This window comes from Rhinoraja longicauda, chromosome 10 (genome assembly GCF_053455715.1).
Source record: "Rhinoraja longicauda isolate Sanriku21f chromosome 10, sRhiLon1.1, whole genome shotgun sequence".
Lineage (NCBI taxonomy): Eukaryota > Metazoa > Chordata > Chondrichthyes > Rajiformes > Arhynchobatidae > Rhinoraja > Rhinoraja longicauda.
Genome location: NC_135962.1, coordinates 30,078,056 through 30,097,474, shown reverse-complemented (window position 1 = coordinate 30,097,474; position 19,419 = coordinate 30,078,056). Strand labels below are relative to the sequence as shown.

The window sequence follows — 19,419 nt, the reverse complement described above, 5'->3', positions numbered from 1 at the left end:
TCACGGCATTGATAGGATCTCTGAGGAGGACGTTCAGTCTTATCTTTATATTCAGGTAGGTTAAGTCATTGACAATTGAGATAATTGACCAACTGTTCAGCATGTTGTGGTTATGAGCGCATCCATGTTGAGTTTGATTTTAAACATTTTAAAATATAGCACGATATGATATGAATCATATTTACTTGGCAGGTAATATGACGGTGACGCATACAGTATCTATTAGAAAGCAGATTCCCTGTTCTGTCGGGATTACAGGCAGCACTAGGAATCGTTTTTGTTCACCTTCTCTGGCTCATTTTATCCTGTAACTTTGCTGATTTTAGGAATCGTAGCTCATCCAACCCCTGTGTGTGCACTGTCCACATTGAGTGTTCATACATCGATTTTAGTATTAAAGTTGTAAAATAATCAGAAAATCTATCGATTGAGAGGAAGTAGCTTTCTCAAAGTAAAGACGGCGAAGTGTTCAGATGCATAATCCGCGCCACTGACATCTCTCCGTGCACACCAACCCAATAGGTTTTCATATATATATATATATATATATATATATATAATATTTTTATCACGAATCGCGAGCAGGCTCTTTTTGTGGTCAAAAGCTTAAAAACAAAGAACTTCCTCGCTTTAGTTTAAGGAAGGTCGGCAGAATTGGAACAAAAGCTGCAAATACAATGAATTCACAATGACATAATGCATTGACAACTAGCATCGGACAGGCTGCAAGCATTATTTCGTCTCACAATATACTGCTCGTAGGCGAGTGTTCATTAATACAAGAGTTTGAGCGTAAATCCAAAGTTATTTTATTGCTCTCAGACAACATTAACCGCTCTCCTCAGCAATCAGCTCAATGTAACCCGGCGGTGTCTTTAGAAAAGAATGCAGACTTCTGAATCTCTCTCGCCTCCCAGAAAGAAAATTATTAACCTGCAAAGCTCTTGGCCCCTCACTAATGGATTAGAAATCACAAAGAGAGTGAAATCAGATTGGAATATGGCAATGGAACGCATGTGAACAGAGCAAAGTCCTAAATGCATAACAGTGGAAGCCTTCTGTCACCGTTTGTTTTGAGGAGCTATAATCACATTGTCTTAAAACAATGATGTAGAAAATGCACTTTGTACGGAAAATTTTACATTAAAATATCTCGCACTCGACCTTGACATGCGTGTTCGCGTTTAGAGTGTGTGGGGATCTCTGTTGCTTCCATTTGTAGAACTGAAAATCGTGCATCAGGAAAAATGGGGCAGTTCAGCGTGTGTATTGAAAAGCTATCGAAACCGAATTACAGTCCGACCTCTTACTCCATTGGAATATGTAAATAAAAAAAGTATTTGATGAACGTCCTGATGAAAGCAGCAAATAGCACTCCACTGTTGGTCATATTGTTGTCATATTTGCAAATCGAAGAGCAATTTAATTATTTCTCCCTTTCTGGGCATGCTCGACATCTATATTATGAAAGGGCAAAACGCATCTCGCCTTCTGGTGTAATGAAAACTCTCGGCTCTTACTGCTGGAAGTGGGGGAGGGGAAGGGGTTGAGTTCTTAAGAGTTTTCCCTACTTTGCCTGAACGCTAGTTTGTTCTATTGACTTTAGCACCAAAGAAAACAACCTGTGCTTGTACAATTCAATATTACATCGGACTGTCAAACGAGATTGATCCTTCTTACATATTTACCATTGAGAAGAATTCAGGAACGGTCATCGCAATTTCATCTGAAGTTATTTGGACGGGGTATTCTGATCCTATCAGAAGCAAATGTTCAAATAGTTCACAGGCTGGTCTGTCATATTTACTGTTGTTGCTCCTGCTAATATGTTCTCATCAAATTCTTAAATTATTACACCAGCAAAAGTGAAAAATAAATGTAGGAACAATAACTCCCGGTATCAACAAACATCCTCACCAACAAATGGAGGAGACCTCACTGCAAGCATTTCACTAGTAACTGACTTCTCACAGTAAGCTGGCGTGCTAACAGTCTTTTCTAGAAAAGTTGCACAGTAGAAATGTGTTTAATTACCATTTTTAAACAATGCTATTTCTAAAAGCAAATTTATTAAAATAAATATAGTCCAGTTTGAACATTTATGAAACACCGCACAGGCAAAACCACACAACACTTGCTGTCAGTGGCGCTTTGATTAAAATGGGTCGTTTTAGTATACTGTACATATCCTACACATATCTGACCTATGGTTCAACGTTGAACAATGAAAACCAGACGCGCAGTAAAATTTTAATGTAACGGAGCCTTTCCCAATAAACGCCATATCCCGCAATAATTTGATAATTGGTTCAAACATTAATACTAAGAAAATTAACAGATATCTGATTTTATCTTTCGTGGCAGTATATACTTTTCTTTTAAAACCCGTTTTTCTGTAAAAGTATTTAATTTTGTGAAATCGATTTTGTTGATCAAAATATAATCTGGTCATTTTTCTGCAGTTTTAACCGATTTGGTTGAAACATATGACGAGATTTTCATAAAATATATTTTTTCAAATTAGTCTTCTAAATATCATAATTCACTTGAGCCCGTTTGTAAAGGAAACAAACTGCCAATTTAGCAACGCTCACGTCGCTCATGCAACCAACGTATCTACTCTTGGATATTCAGCGAATTCGCTACACCCTCTTCTCAATTTCGCACCACATCTTTTCACTCATCAGGGGGCAATTACACGATAATTAAAAGAATTTCACGGTTACTTTGACAATGTGTGTGTCCCACCAGTGATCAATGATCAAAGCGAAAACTATTCATGTCCAAAACCCACTTGTGTGAATCGAAATTACAAAGTGTTTTGTGCCCGGGTACAAAGAAATGCAATTCTGTTACACATTGTAGCAATTGTATTAGACAATACTTCATATTTGTTTCCCAGCGTGACAAAGAAAAACAAACCGGGGAATATTTCTTTCTCCCTCCGCCTCTTTCTATATATACAGTGTGGTAATTGTTCCGCGCAGGCTTTATCATTTATCGGTTATGACAATGGGGGTCTGATTTCAAAATTCTGAACTGTTTTGCAAACAAAGTAGCTTTTTTATTCCACGGAGACAACACACAAAAACACAGACAAGCATTTTTGACGGAGATTTATTTCCAAAAATAGAGCATACAATAAAATATTCTTAAAAACCTACATCAGTTAAATAATTGTCAATGTGAAATATAATTATAACGATATATTTTCAGGGTCTGTGTTTTGCGCGATAACACAGAGATAGGACAACGGCAGCAGTTCAGACTTGCAAACGTGTGTAGCGGCTGCCTGATAAACGAGCGTGTTACTTACAAATACATAGAATGCTTGACTTGAATGTAAGATTTGGTGATTGCTTGGACACCAACTCCAGATCTGCTTTAAATAAATGAAATGTTTTGAAATATCCGTTGTTTTGTCGTGTTTCTTTTAACTATTTGGCTGAGATTTGATTCATTGGATACAGTTCTGCTTTAAAAAATAAATAAATTCGAAGATGTGAAACTGAGCAACTGAATTGTTGAACCAGGGTTGAAGGAGTTCAAACACAAAGTCAGTGGCGCAAACATTTTATTCCAGTGCCTGGGAACCTTTCTAGAAAATTAATCTTATAGCTCATAATTATAGAGACAAATCACCGTCCTTACAGAATTAATGAAATATTATTTAGTGCGTGGCCATGGATAACAATTTAAGATCTACGTTATGTTTGTTCTCTGTTATTTTCAGAAAGCGACATCCCGTTGTTATAATTATAGAAATTATCTCTTGAAACTGATCTAAAAAGGTCTACTTCAATCAAAATAAATCGTTCGCTGTTAGTGACATGCTGAATAGCATTTTACGCAAGAAATAAATTTAAATGATTAAAAAAATAAGCACACTTAACGGTGACTAATCTAATAACAAATGACAAGCTGGGTGCGAATTAACTTTTTATTTTCTCATCAAATCAAAATAATTTTATTCATTTTCATAGAATTACAAATACAAAATTAACAACTCCTTAAATTCCATTTGTATTATTATTATTTAAACAACTTAAAACTATGAAGGACCTAGAGTTGACCATGCAATAAATTAGGCACATTGAGACAAGCTGCGAGAGACCGCCTGGCTATGTACTAACACCGACATTTCTAGACAGCTAAAAACGAGGGGGAAAGTGCATGAACACCAAGTAAAATAAAAGATAAAAGTCATTGTGGAACGATAAAAAGGTAGCTTTTAGAGGTTCCTGATGCAGGTAACATTTGGTTCATTTTTTCAATAAACCCGCTTTAAAAAAATGTTCGCGAATGTTGAAATGGTCATGCAAAATGAGCCGAGTTTCATTAAAACTGTACAACGTCCGGAAGGGCTGTGGGGAAACAGCGGATTCATAAATTTAACATAGTTATTTTTCTCCAAGCAGGCTGGTTTTAGTTTAGATACCACCACCCGCACGCTCATCTTTTCAAGTCTTGCAACAACTTTGTGTGCAGCCACGGAGAACATTGAGCAGACGCGGAGAACATAACATAACCGATTCTAGAAATCTTACAGCACGTTTCCAAAACAAAAAAAAAGTTAAATACATTCTGCAGGTGTCTGACTTCGTGAAATGTACAATTGTGATTTATCGGCAAACGTTTGCAGTTACTTTATACTTCCACTGTTTCTACACATGTACAGGTTACAAAGTAACAGTCTCTGTAGAGAAGATGCATTTTGCAGCGATCCCAGTTAGGGAGAAGTTTTATTGACTTTGCAGGAAGGTTTGAGCTTCCTGACTAGGAAGTGTTGAGGACGGGCCTGGAATACACACCTTGGTAGTATGAAGCTTCGCTGGCCAGCACCAAGGGGTCCATGCCGCCCTTGCCCATGGAGGCGAGGGGCAGCCCGCTGGACATGCCTCCACCGTAGCTGGAGTAGTGCATCGCTTGCTCGTAAGCCTTCAGGTCCATCTTGTGATGATGGTGCTGCTGCTCGGACGACATGAGGTTGTTGATGGAGAAGGGGTGGTTGAAGGAGAAGTGTGGGTCCGCCTTCAGCGGGTGCATGTGGTGCGGCTCGGCCGCCGGTAGCTGGCCCAGCGACAGCGGGTGTGGGAGCGGCCCCAGCGCTGCGCCGAGGGCCGGAGCCGAACTCACGGCTGGAGCCTGGCACTTCAGCTCCAGGCGGGGCGCCGTGTCCGGGTTGGGCTCGGCCCGGCTCATGTTGTTGTTGTTCCCCCCAGGCAACGGCGAACCGGATTCCCCTTCCTGCTCCTCCTCCTCCTTCCTCGCGCCGTCCGGACCCCCTTTCGTTGACGATTTCTTGTCACATTTGAAGCGCTTCTGGCGCCGCAGGTAGCAGCCGTTCTCGAACATGTTGCCCGAGTCCGGGTGCAAGCTCCAGTACGACCCCTTGCCCGGCTTGTCGGGCGAGCGGGCCACTTTGATGAAGCAATCGTTGAAGGAGAGCGAGTGTCGGATGGAGTTCTGCCAGCGCTGCTGGTTCTGCCGGTAGTAGGGGAAGAGCTCCATGATCCACTGGTAGATCTCGCTCAGGGTCAGCATCTTGCTCGGCGCTTGCTGGATGGCCATAGTGATGAGCGAGATGTAGGAGTAAGGCGGCTTGGCATGAGGGTAGGAGCGGCGCAAGCTCTTGGCGTCCCGGGGGCGGCTCACGTTGCCCTGCGGGTAAGCCATGGAGCTCATCCCCGGGTAAGGGCTCAGGCCGTTCAGGGAGCTCTGCTGCCCGTTCAAGCCAGGGTTGATGGCTGTCATGCCGGCGCTCATGCCGGCTGGCCCTCCGCCCATGCCGGGGGAGCCGAGGCCGGCGCCGATGGCCGGGCTCCCGTAGGACATGTTGAAGGAGCCGGCGGTCATGTTGCCGCCGGAGCCCATACTGTTCATGCCCATGTAGGTGGTGCCCAATCCCGGGTTCATCCCGTTCACCGGCATCGTCGAGTAGGCCTACACAACAAAGGCAAAGATATTAGTCAGACAGGGGTCAGAAAGCCAACGATTGCCTCCCCTTCTTCACAAGACCCCACACTTCACACATTCTTCTGCAGGAAACGGACTAACATCAAGATTATGCGGGAGCCACGCCTCTTTAAAATTAAAAATACAAAGTTGTTACAGCGTCTTTCCCTGGGAGTAGCAGCAGCGGCAGGTAGAGTCGCGCCACTGCTCCGCGTGGTTGGATTGTGGAGCGCTCTGTGCCCGTTCCTCCGGAGCCGGGGTGCAGGGAACATGCCGGCCGCTCCAGGGGTCCCACATGCCCTCCCCTCTCTGATGCCACCCCGTGGTCAGGAACTTAGAGGTTCCCTGATTACCCCCACCCCTGCACCGAATCCTCAAATGAGCAACACGGAGCCGTTTCCTGAACTATTCGCGTCCTTTCGCTTTGAACAAACTGCCCACATGACATCCGCCAGACAGACCTCGAAATAAACATGGTCCATTTCTTTGGAGCGTGTAAAGTTTCTGGGCAGATTGCCGATAGTCTTGTCTTGTAAATAAGGCGTTAAAAAGCCCGTAGCCCTCTGTTAGCGAAGTGCTCAGTTTAAAATAAGGTTGAACCCGATACTTTTGCTTACCTCTTGTGGGTCTCCGTAGTAATTGCTCCACTCAGATGCTTCGTGTCCTTCCATCTTCACTGCACCTAACATCATGGAGGCAAAGTACAAAAACGAACATGAAAGCTGGCCCCCAAAATAAGATCCCACCGCGGATGCACTCTGGCTGAAGCCGAATGAGGGAGATGGAAAGGGAGAACTGCGAGAGTGGGGAAGTGTGGGAAGGTGAGCACTTTGAGTGGCGCTGGGGACATGCGTAGTGATCCGACTGTTCACAGATCCTGCCTCCTGTCCCGATTTGCGCAGGATTTTTCTTTATTTGAATATTCAGCTCTCACCTAGGCGTCGGGATACTCTGCTCCGATTGCACACCTGCCTTGTCCACTGCGACTCAGCGGGACCAATCTTTAGCCATTGCAAATAGTCCCTGTTGGATTTGTAAAGAGGCTAATTGGTTTAACGTGGAAACAATAGGAAAGGCAAACTCCAGCACTGGGACGCGAAGCGATAAATGAATTGAGCAGGGAAAAGCTAACCAATGTGGCATTTTTTTCTCCCAGAGATTAAACGAGTGAGATTAACACGGAGGGTGTTCTGTGCATCTCATTTTTAGCTTTACCTTATCTCCGGAACTATAACATTTTTCAAACTAAGTTAATGTGGGTTTTGTTCAGTAACTTATCAATTATTTTGCAAGCAAAGCGTACTTTACGTAAAATGTTTCCTTCGGCAAGTGGAAGTAAACTTTATCCAGAACTTTGAGACAAACTTTTGTAACTCGTTCGGTCTTCTGAAAGTTTAAATCTGACGGCTGTGACTACCGAGTCCCATCGATGTAACACATCTCAGCAATATACCAACGCACGGGATTAATTCGGTGAATCGCTTCGTATAGAAACCTTCCCATACGCGGTGAAGTTTGGTGAGATTGTGCAAAATGCATTACTTCGGTAAATCAGTAATTTGTCAAGCAGATAGTTGGTCTGGCAGTCTGTCTGGAGATAGCACCGTTAGCAAACCTTTGGCCAGCAAATATCTTATCTCGATCAATAACGGTAGCATTCCGAAAAACAGGCAGTTTCTATCAATTGTCCCCGATCCCAAGTAATTCGTTACATTCCACGGTTATATGAGCTACAGTCTGTGCTCCACATGTCGGCTCGACTGGTTGAAAAGGGCGAAGGACCTTTCTGTTTGCTATTCATTTATAAATCTAAACAAATGTCGGTTTAATAAGGTTTTAGGCCCAGCTACATTCCTACCGTGAAAGAGAGGAGACGGCGTGAAAGTGGCAAATGTAATTAGCCCAAGGAAGAATTTACTCGACAACGTGACGTCTTTGAGGAATGGTGTTAAATAAACGCTTTCTCCGTGCTTCTTTCGTTGGGATAGGTCGTAAAAAATGCAGATTGGAAGAATAGTTTGCATTCAAGATCACGTACCTCGGTTACCCTCGGCGAAGTTTGCAGCCAGCGACGGTCCTCGCTTCCAAGCGCCAATAACTGAGACTGCAGCTTGCCTCTTGGCTTTATGTAGCGCCTAGCAACGGGACTGCTTTTGGATCAGAGATGTTAACACGAACAAAATGAATAGTTCTGGACTCTTTTCTCTGCGTGCTTTAAGAAGAAGTTTGCCGTCCACCCATGAACTGCCCCAAGTATATGTGGAGAGAAGATTGTGGTTGATGGCTGACAACATACGCTTTGGCAATTTACAGACCATGAAGGCTTGATCAGCGACGGAGTCTCGAATTTTGCCTCTTTGAGTAGAGGGGGTGTAATTTGAAGTGCTGTTAGAAACTGCAACGCATTTTCAATTCAGTTTTCTTACAGAGGAGAGAGGCTGGAAAAACAACTCGAAGCGTTATTACACAGGAAGCCACCGCCGGTGCATGTATGTTATGGCTGTGATTTGCATTAGCCAAGGGGGCACAGTTAAAAGGTCAGGCATTGTGTCTTCCAATGAAGTCTTGGTCAACGAGTTCAGAAATGAGTCCGTATATCGCCAGTGGTGTCGGGAAGCAAATCCGTCCCGGCACATGCCCATTCCAGCAACTCAAAATAATAAACAGTCTACTACACACATTCTTAGGGAGATAAAAAGCCTGCATATTTTTGTGAAATAAAAGTAACGCTCAACGTTTCATCAGATTCATAAATCCATGTGGAATTTCTGTTCGATGAAATTGATTTTTGAAAATATTGTGTCGGGAAAATATGATAAAATGAGCAAAAGACAAAGTGCTGGAGGAACTCATCGGGCCAGGCAGCATCTGGGGAGGGAATGGACAGGCGATATTTCGGGTCGGGACACTTCATCAGAAAATTGGATCTTTTTTCAAAGTAAATTGATGAAATATGACGCACTCGACCAGTTTTAACCAACACCCGAGATTTCGCGACCTTTTCATTTCATTTCCCCAGAGTTCTGGCTCCGCGTACAACTCGCCCAAAAATGGGTGGACAGTTCAGCTTGAAATTAATTTTGGAGACAGTGTTACTATATAACCAGCTCCTAAAATAATAGTGGAAGATTTTCGATCTTTGAGATTTTGGAAATGCTGCCAAAGATTTCTGAATGAAATGTCGTTATTTTAGGTGCAGAACGCATACATTTTTACGATGAAATTTAACTTTGCATCGATTTACAAGGAATACGTAGTTCAGGCCATTCCTGCATACCAGCCCATGCGGTGAGTGAAGAACTTCGACTTCCTTTGCCCATCAAGTTTCAATGCATTCACAGTATTTCATCAGCCATTTTCTCCGGTATTACCGTTCAGGAAATGAAGATTCTTCTCAATCTCATTTTGATAGCATGATTACTAATTTATATTTGATCCTGTTTGGTTTCCTGTTCTTATCAACACTGGTCCTGTATCATGCCAATCATAATTTCAAAGACCCCCCAATAGACCATCTCTCGGCTTTCTTTTTTTTCCAGATAGAAAGAGACACAGCCCATTTATCACTACCCCGATAGGTATAACCAGGCGTATCTATTACCACCCAAGTGCAACTTTCCTACACCACGTGCATAGCTTGTACATTCCTCTTTCAATAAAAAAATATGGCGACCAGACTTGTACACGGGACCGTGTGGTTTGAGCAAAGTTCAATGCAAGTTTAGAATAACTTCTCGACTTTTTATTTCAATCCCTCCAGACATAACAAACGGTCCGTTTGCTTTTTTACGCCTTTATTCACCTGAATCACTGCTTTTAGTCATTTATGTGTTTTCCAAGACCTTTTTGCGCCTCTGCTTCTGTTATTTTTCTGAGCAAAATGTGATCCCTGAATTGAAATTCTCCCGCTAATTATTTGAGTATTCTGCATGTGTTTTGATGTCTCGTTGTAGTTTGAAGTAGTGCTTTCCGTTGATGACTATAAGTTTGTATCATTCATAAATAAGGGAAGATTTCGACCCTGAAATCTGGACGTTCATTATAATTGGGAAATACATCTAACACCGTGGAGCCCCTGTTTTTAACGCCTACCTGTCTGAACAATTATCCTTTACTCTTACTGAGAGCTTTCTGCTTAAAGCCATCTATTCTGACATGTGTAAGAAGGACCTGCAGATGCTGGTTTAATCCAAAGATAGACATGTTTCCGATTTCACCTCATTTGTCAATCTATAACTGACACTACTGAAACCATTTTGAAAGTCTAGAAAGTTCAGTTACAAATAGATTTCAAGGTCAAAACAAATATAAATAAACATTTTACGTTTGTATTTAAGAGGCTGTTGGATAAACACGGATATGCAGGAAATGAAAGGATAAGGATTCATATGGATGAATAAGAGTTGGCCTTGGCGTCATGTTGGCCACAGCCATTGTGGGCCGAAGAGCCCGTTCCTGTGTTGTACTGTTCTATGTTCTATGTAAACTATTAACATTTAAAAAAATGAATGTTAATAATTTTAATATATTGAAACAGAGCAAAACAAGTAAAACAACTTACCTTTCCCATAGGATCGGCAATGTACTGAAATGATTGCACCAGACACCGTTGACATAAAGGTCGCCCCCGGCCTCTCTCAGTGCCGGCATCTGATCTGACCTCGTCTCGAACTCCCACCTTGGACTGCGCTTGCATGGAAGGCCGAGACGTGAGGAGCAGCGGACTGCAGACAGTCAGTGCACGGTTCTTTGTAGAACCAAACTCAAGCCATCAATCTTATTTCACTCTCCGTGGACGCTTCCCGATCTGCTGAACATAGTCGCGCGTTACAACTGTTTTCATTGCCAAGTATTTGTGGCACTATCACAATATTATGCTGCGCTTATCCCGGCATATAAAATATGGATTCGTGCCTCTGCGATTTCTTCGCTGGAATTTTTTAATTATGTAGACGCAATCTGACCAGTCAAGAGTTTCATCTCATTGAGTTGCATAGTTAATAATTCCTCACTTATTTTAAATACGGCTTTCAAATATTATCTTCCAATGACATGTCCATCTGACCCTTGCCTGAAGCGATGTCAATGTTTAACATTCCCCGTTCATTTAGTTCCCCCGAACAACATGGGAACAGGCGTTTCTGCCCACCGAGTCCACGCGGACCACGTGTCACCCGTTCACACTGGTTCTCTGTTATTGCAATTTCTCATCCACTCCCTGCACCTTAAGGGCAATTTTTGCAGAGCCCAATTAACATACAAACCAGCAAGTCTGTGGGATGAGCATCCGGAGTATACTTATTTGGTCACAGGGAGAATGTGCAAACATCACACATACAACATCCGAGGTCAGGATTGAACCCGGGTCTCTGACTCTGTGAGGCAGCAGCTCCACCAGCTGTGCCTCCCAACTCTGATTTTATCCCGTTCATTCCGCAGTGGGCTTCCTCCTTCGTCGACTCCCATTTACGTCCGTGTGGACTATTTATCCACGACCCAATACCTGAAATACCGTCTACCCCTACTCTTGACCTCACCCCCCCTCCCAATAATGTTATCCTCGAATCTTCAGGGTGCACTTGTAATTGGTTCTTTGTTTTTTTGGGCAAATTAATTTTTCATGTTTTTTTTGTTTGATGTGCGATATCAGCCGAGATAAGACCCCATGGAAAGTACTCTTACCCCATCCCAAATGAAAGCAAATTAATTGACCATAAATGTACAATTCCGTACGTTCACGCGTGTAATTTGAAGCAGTGTCACGGATTACATGTAGAAATAGTTTCTGGTAATCAAAAAGCCACTCTCGCAATAACCAGCAGAGAAAGAGATCGGCGTATGACCGAGAGAAAGGCATCCATCTCGGGAGAGCGACTCCAGGGACGCCGACGGCTTCAGAAAGGTCTCATTAGCATCTAAGGAGCAATGTGCACTGGATGGATGCTGGTAACAAGGTTGAAAAAATAATTGGACAATTCTAATTTAACTGCGTTATCTAAATGCGAATAGAGCAACTATGCAAACCTCGGTGAGTATTGAATGTCGTGACTCCTAACAGCCATTCCTCAAGAACTACTGCGCGCTTTGTGTTTTTCTGAGGAGAGTTGTATCGCACAATTAAGGACGTAGCGTATGGCCTCCAACATCAAAATAACAAGAAAGGTCGAGTTACTTATTAACAAATCAACATCGCCTTTCATCATTCTGTAACATTCAAAGTATCCGATTGCATTAAAATAACTGATGGCAGTCCAGGAAGCGTGGTTGCGGGCGTGCGGGGGATTTGAGTGGCAGATGAAGGGCGGAGCGTGAAAATTGCAGCGTTACACGGTCATTCAGAAACACGCCCGAATGTTTATGGGAAACCCGAGTCAGATTACACGCATTTCACACCGATTAAAATCGCAATCAGCTTCGATTTTGTGACTGTGATGCAGTCAGTGATGCCGACAGGGTAAAAATATACGAGCGTTTCTTGACCAACTGGGAGATGATAAAACAGGAATGTATTTTCTGCGGAGATAAGATCCAGAATACACATTCTTTGCCACCTACCAGAATCCCTTGAACATTTTATTCCAGACTCCCGCGTTACATTCAGAAATATTTTTATGAGCCTTATTCGACTACGAAACAGAACGATTTCCCCCCAACGACACAGAAAGCTGAAAACTCCTGTACTTTACTTGTAATTGGAATCAGACTTCCAGTTACTTGTGATCAATTTATTTTGTTTAACTCTGTAAACATTATATCAGGCCCCTGCGAAAAAAAGCAAACTTACCCAACACATGAATGAATGAATGAATGAATGAATTAATTAATGTTTATTGGCCAAGTATGCATATACAAGGAATGTATTGGCTAAGTATGCATATACAAGGAATGTATTGGCCAAGTGTGCATATACAAGGTCTTGGTGATCCGCTCACAAATGACAACACAACACACATATAGTTAACAATTAAGAATAAAGCATAAACACATCAAAACAATAAGGATACAACATTACATGTGGATGAAAATAAACCAGAGCAAAAAAGGGACTACAGACATTTGTTATTGAGTAGAATTACCACTCGTGGAAAAAAACCTCATGATCACGCAGAAACAGTTGAAATACGGGCCCTGGAATTGCTTATCTCGCAATGTTATTCCCTTTTCTTGGTCTCAATTGCTAATCTCATATTTTCGCTTGTCTTACACCAATTTACATATTCACCGAGTGGGCGGGAATACTGAACTGACATTACAATTATCTTAGCTCTGAAATATGAACTTGTTTTTTCTCTTCGTAGACGCTGCCGGACATTTCTTGTATTCCCGGTTTACTGATTTTGGATTTCTCGAACTTACCGCATTTCTGTTTAGTTTCATTACTGTTCTGTTCTGTAATGTTCTGTTGTCTCTGAGCCAAAAAAAATCGTAAAGCTACGTTTTAAATGTTTTAAATAATCGCAGTAGTAAGGTAAATTAAGAACACGACCCTAGATAATATTTTACGTAAAGATTTCATGAACTAAAATGTACACGGAAACTGAAACAATTTGTAACTTGTGGAATGAAATGCCATCTAGTGCACAACTGTCGATTTTTTGGATTGGTTAATAGAACGTTTTCATTACAGGATGTACAATAAAGATAACTTTACAGTTAGAGGATAATACTGGATAAAATGAGCTATGGGAGACTATGGAAATTAATATTTAAAACTAAAGGCTGCACGCCAAATATGTTGACAAATTAAAAAGTACTCAGACATAGTAATCCTGTCCAATTTCTGCTTTCTGCACCCGGAATACTGGCAGTGAAATGTTGTTCCTTTCTACCTCCCAAAGAATTTACCTTCATCATCATGTACGCGGTTTCAAACCCACCCCAGGCAGACGTCTATCTAGTACTGGAGGAGCTGCACGCTGTGGCCCACAAATACCAGTCAGCGTACCCCAACTACCTGCCCTATCATAGCCAGGGGACTTTCACAAGGCCAACTTGAAGAAATCACTGCAAAACTGCCAACATCATATGTTCTACACCACCAAATGATCAAACACCCTCGACCACTCTTATTCCACCAGAAAATATGTCTTACGGATAATGAGGTTTCAGAGTATAGGAGGGAGAACGATCATCTGATTAAATGGTGCCAGGACACCAATCTTGCTTTCAGCGTCAGTAAAGTCAATGAACCGATTGTTGACTTTAGAGGAGGAAGCCTGAGGATTCACAATCCTGTCTTCATTGACGAGAGAAGAGAGTTAACTTCAAGTTCTTGATTGTGCACATCTCTGAAGATCTGTCCTGAATGCAGCACATTGATGAAATCATAAAGAAAGCCCATCAATGCCTCTACTTCCCTAGAAGATTGAGGGATTCAGAATGTCAACAAATACTCTTTTGAATCTCTGCAGGTGTCCAGTAGAGAGCATATTGACTGGTAGGATTGCAGCTTGGTTTGGCAACTCAAACACCCAGGAATGAAGATTACAAAAAGTGGCGGTCCATCATTGGCACTGCCTCCTCACCATCAAAGGGATCCATAGAAGGCACTGCCTCAAGAAGGCAGCCAGCATCATCAATATCCCATTCTTCCCGGGCACACTCTCATTTCACTCCTGCTTCAGGGAAGAAGGGAGAGGAGTCTGAAAACCATGACGTCCAGGTTCCGGAACAGCTTCTTCCATATGAAGGTATTTATTCACAAAATGCTGGAGTAACTCAGCAGGTCAGGCAGCATCTCGGGAGAGAAGGAATGGGTGACGTTTCGGGTTGAGACCCTTCTTCAGACTTCTGTGTACCTTTGATTTGTACCAGCATCTGCAGTTATTTTCTTACAGCTTCTTCCATACAATCATCAGGCTAAACACTGTGATCTCCAACTAAACTTCGAGCCACAAACTATCTCAGTTGCACTAGGGATTCGAGTCTTTATTTAGTTTCACACTATGTAGTTTTTAAAAAAATGTTGAACTATGTTTTTGTTTGTTTGCTATGTTATCTATTGAGTACTGTGTTCACAAATACGTTTCGGTACATATGATAATTAACCACTCTTGATTCTCTTGAAAATGAATCCCTTTTTTTTGTTCCATATATTTATGCATTGTAAATGACAAGTTATGATGGATCTTCAATGTTCATGCTAGACAAGGAAATGATGTATGAATATTCTTTCAAATTACAAAGACTGGAATGATTTGATATACTGCAGCAAAAAAAGTCATCAATTACAGTTAAATCATTGTGATAAAACTCAAATATAGTTAACCCTAGCAAATTCCAGAGCGATGATATGAAGCAGTTGGAAGTTGGTGTAGTGTATTAGATCTCGTCTCCTCTTCCCCTGCAACTTTATCACTGTTTTCATCCTGTCTGTAGTGATACTCTCTTCTGGGATCTGGTTTCACTCACAGTGTGCCCTTTCATACCTTATTTGTGTGATCATTAACCTTGAAATTATTGTTGATAAGCTTTTCAGTTACTAGAAAGATTTTTTAGTCAGTAAGAATTATGGACTTCAACAAAGATTGCCGGATAGCAATTGAGACCAAGAACCAGCCTAATGAACTAATTCTGACCCGGCGGAGATCAAATTTGAGATCCTGATATTCTGCATAGCTCAGCTCCTTGTTAGCTGTTTTAGCCTTGTTCCAAAATATATCAGATTTAATAACATGGTGATCGGTAACAAAACCTAGAGATGAGAATAGAGTCAACAAAATTGATATTGGTATTGGTTTATTGTCACATGTATCAGTTCAGTTCAGTTTAGTTTATTGTCATGTGTACCAAGGTACAGTGAAAAGCTTTTGTTGCATGCTAACCAGTCAATCATACTATACATGTGTACAAGCAACCATACACAAGTAAAACAGGTAAAGTAAAGAGAAAACTACTAGTGTACAGAATATAGTATTACATTGTTATGTAGCATTATATAGTATTATATAATTAATATATAGTTATATAGTTTGATAGTAATGTAATTACATAGTATTATATGTTATATAGTATTATGGAGTTAAGTGGTGAGATTGTTTCAGTGTTGCATCTGGGCAGCATAGTGATGCAGCTGGGAGAGCTGCTTCTTCACAGCACAAGAGACCTGGGTTGGATCTTCACCTTGGGTACTGTCTGTGTGGAGTTTGTATGTTCTACAAAAGTGGGCATTTGTCAGTTAATTAGATGCTGTAAATTGCCCCTAATGTCTAGGGAGTGGATGAGAAGGCGGGTATAATATAGCTGGAGTGTGCACGGGTGGTGAATGATTGGTGTGGATTTAGTGGCCTATTTCTAAGTTGTAACTTTTAATCAATCAATCAATCATTCAAGCTGCAGAAAAAAAAGATAAATAAATAGTCCCAACCGCTGCAATGAAGTAGGTTGGGGGATCAGGACTTCACCGTTAGCTTAGGGGAGGACCATTCAGTCTGATAACAGTAGGGAAGAAGCTGTTCCTCAAACTGGTGATCCATGCTTTCAAGCCTGAAAGGAGAAGGGAGAAGAGGGAATGACTGTGGTGTCAGTGGTCTTTTATTATATTTTCTGCTTTCCCGAGGCAGTGTGAAATGTGGATGGCATCGATGAGTTGTGGGTTGTTTGTGTGAATAGCTGGGCTATATCCACAACTGTTTGCAATTTCTTGGGCTGAGCAAGAAAATTGGTCAAACCAAGTTGTCATACCAATAAGAGGCTTGCTACAATCTGTAGAAGTTGTTAAGAACCGTTGGAGAAATGCCAAACTTCCTTAGTCTTCTGACAAAGCATTGGTGTGCTTTCTTGGTTGTAGCTTCAATTATATAATTGTTGGTGAAATGTACGCTTGGAAACCTGACGTTTTCAACCAACTCCACTTCAGCACATTTGGTACAGACTGGGGCATGTGCACCACCTTGTTTCCTGAAGTCAATAATCAGCTTCATCTTTTGGCTGACATTGAGGGAGAGGTTATTGTCTTGACACCACATTGTTAAGCTCTCTATTCCCTTCCTGTACTCCATCTCATTATTGTTCCAGATCTAGCCCAGTAGATGGAGTTAGAGCAGAATTGAGTGGATGGGGAGCAGAGTTGGATCTAGAGTTTTGTGGCACACGTGTTGAGGTTTATCATGAGGATGTTTTGTTGTCTATCCTCACTGATTGTGGTCTATAGGTCAGGAGTTTACATAAATTGATGCAATTTTGAACTTTCATACATTTTCCAAATAAAAATAAACTAACTGGATAATCATACACAGAAAGAGACCTATCAGCCCACTGTGTTCACACCACTTCTCTACTTGAGCAACTCACTAGTGCACCCTGACCCCATCTCAGTGATGTTGCAAATTTCTCTGCACCATCAAATCTAATTTCTTCATTAAGATCACGATGGAACTAGCCTCTAGCATACATGTGGGTAATGTTCTCCATACTATACGCATTTTTCAGTGTCAATTTGGAGCACTCTGCAACTATGTCTGTTAGGGATTAGGGAAAAGCTACACAAGTTTCATATAGCCCACATTCTGCTAGTGGACACTTTTCACAAAAGAAAAACTCAGTTCACAAAATCTTTTGACATTGGACACATTCAATTGACAGATTAATTTCAAGTAGGATGAAATCAGTCAGATGGCAGACAAGACACTCTCTCCTCTTTAAAAGGCGATGTCCTTGCTTTTAATTCACACAGAAAGGACAATTTCCAAGTGTGCTCTACCTCAAAATTTTAACCACATCAGCGTGGACTCAGTTATTATCTCGTTGATTCAGACTTTGATTTTGTAAAAAAATGGAGAGAATGCAGATTGTTCTTTATGTACTTTCTTATACAAGGGGAATGAAGTTGGACAAATCAGAACTATTTTACATACAAAAAAGATTTACAAACACTACTAATAATGTTTCAGACTGATTCGGCTATAACTTAGATACCAGCGCGGGAAATGTAATTAGACCCTTCTCATTTCTGAAGGATGTTATAAAAAGCATAAGGTCTCGTTGAGATATGTTAATGCAATATTATTTCATTTCAATAAATTAACTAATTTCATTGGTTAAAATAAGAAAACTACCATGTATTGAACAAATTTGTTGAAAGTGAAGGCTTCTCCTACATATTAAGTTTAGTTAAGTCAGTTAGGGAAAGGCCATTGCCATGCAAGAATGACTCACATCATTACCATTTAAATTCTGCTGTCTACATAATTAAACCCTTTTATTTTCAGGAACATGTAAAACCAATTAAACATTTGTTGGTGGAATTTATGCAGGTGAAACAATGAGATCAAATCAGTATCATATCATCATATATATACAGCCGGAAACAGGCCTTTTCGGCCCTCCAAGTCCGTGCCGCCCAGCGATCCCCACACATTAACACTATCCTACACCCACTAGGGACAATTTTTACATTTTACCCAGCCAATTAACCTACATACCTGTACGTCTTTGGAGTGTGGGAGGAAACCGAAGATCTCGGAGAAAACCCACGCAGGTCACGGGGAGAACGTACAAACTCCTTACAGTGCAGCAGTAAAAATGTAACTCCATTTATCTGTGCATATGAATAGTAATTTACCATTCTGCAAACTGTTCTACCTTGTTTATACCACTGATTTCTTATATGTAGCATATCTATTTTATATATGCAAAGGTGCTGATCTATTTCATGCACCTTTTAGAACTTTGATTGATTTTCTGATAGATAGGAAACATGAGAAGTCACCAGAAGGACAATGTGTTCAAAATACATTCCAATTAATTTTCCTGCTTAACAAGCTAGAAATATTATTTTTTAATTGATAATGAAAGTTTTAACTTTATACTAGCCTGAGTGCACCCGTTGGGCCCAAACCTCTCCTGCATTGGTCCAGCACCCTCTCCCCCACCATCTTTCGGTTCCCCCCACTCACCCACTCCATTCCCCCACAATCCCCCTTATCCCCCCTCCTTCCCTCACCCCCTCACCCATTGCATTCCCCCTCAACCCCCCCGCCTTATCCCCCCCTCAGCCACTCCATCCCCCTCAACCCCCCAATCTCTCCTGCAATGGTCTGGCACCCACCCCTCCCCCACTCCCACCCTTCCCCTCACCCTCTCCATCCCCCCTCAACCCAATCATTGGACAAAGTCAGCATGGATTTATGAAAGGTAAATCATGTCTGACGAATCTTATAGAATTTTTCGAGGATGTAACTAGTAGAGTGGATAAGGGAGAACCAGTGGATGTGTTATATCTGGACTTCCAGAAGGTTTTCGACAAGGTCCCACATAAGAGATTAGTATGCAAACTTAACGCACACGGTATTGTGGGTTCAGTATTGATGTGGATAGAGAACTGGCTGGCAGACAGGAAGCAAAGAGTAGGAATAAACGGGTCCTTTTCAGAATGGCAGGCAGTGACTAGTGGGGTACCGCAAGGCTCAGTGCTGGGACCCCAGCTATTTACAATATATATTAATGATTTGGACGAGGGAATTG

The 19,419-nt window shown here is 41.6% G+C and overlaps 1 protein-coding gene and 1 long non-coding RNA gene across 3 annotated transcripts; one reads left to right on the top strand and one right to left on the bottom strand.

Annotated features, from left to right (window-relative positions):
* Positions 1–26: 26 nt before the first annotated feature.
* LOC144597646 (uncharacterized) lies at positions 27–11,097 on the top strand. The gene is made up of 3 exons (XR_013547780.1): positions 27–55; positions 9,149–9,243; positions 10,528–11,097. It is a non-coding gene; the product is annotated as an uncharacterized LOC144597646 (long non-coding RNA).
* On the bottom strand, positions 3,147–6,972 carry foxa1 (forkhead box A1). Of its 2 annotated transcripts, XM_078407166.1 has the most exons (3): positions 6,890–6,972; positions 6,573–6,637; positions 3,147–5,943 (listed from the first exon to the last, which is right to left on the bottom strand). In XM_078407166.1, exons 2-3 carry the CDS (start codon positions 6,624–6,626, stop codon positions 4,777–4,779), a joined length of 1,221 nt encoding a protein of 406 aa, XP_078263292.1. In that variant the 5' UTR covers positions 6,627–6,637; positions 6,890–6,972; the 3' UTR covers positions 3,147–4,776. The 2 variants fall into 2 exon arrangements, with proteins under 2 accessions (XP_078263292.1, XP_078263291.1); XM_078407165.1 differs by lacking the exon at positions 6,890–6,972 and having other exon boundaries at positions 6,573–6,752.
* Positions 11,098–19,419: the final 8,322 nt, after the last annotated feature.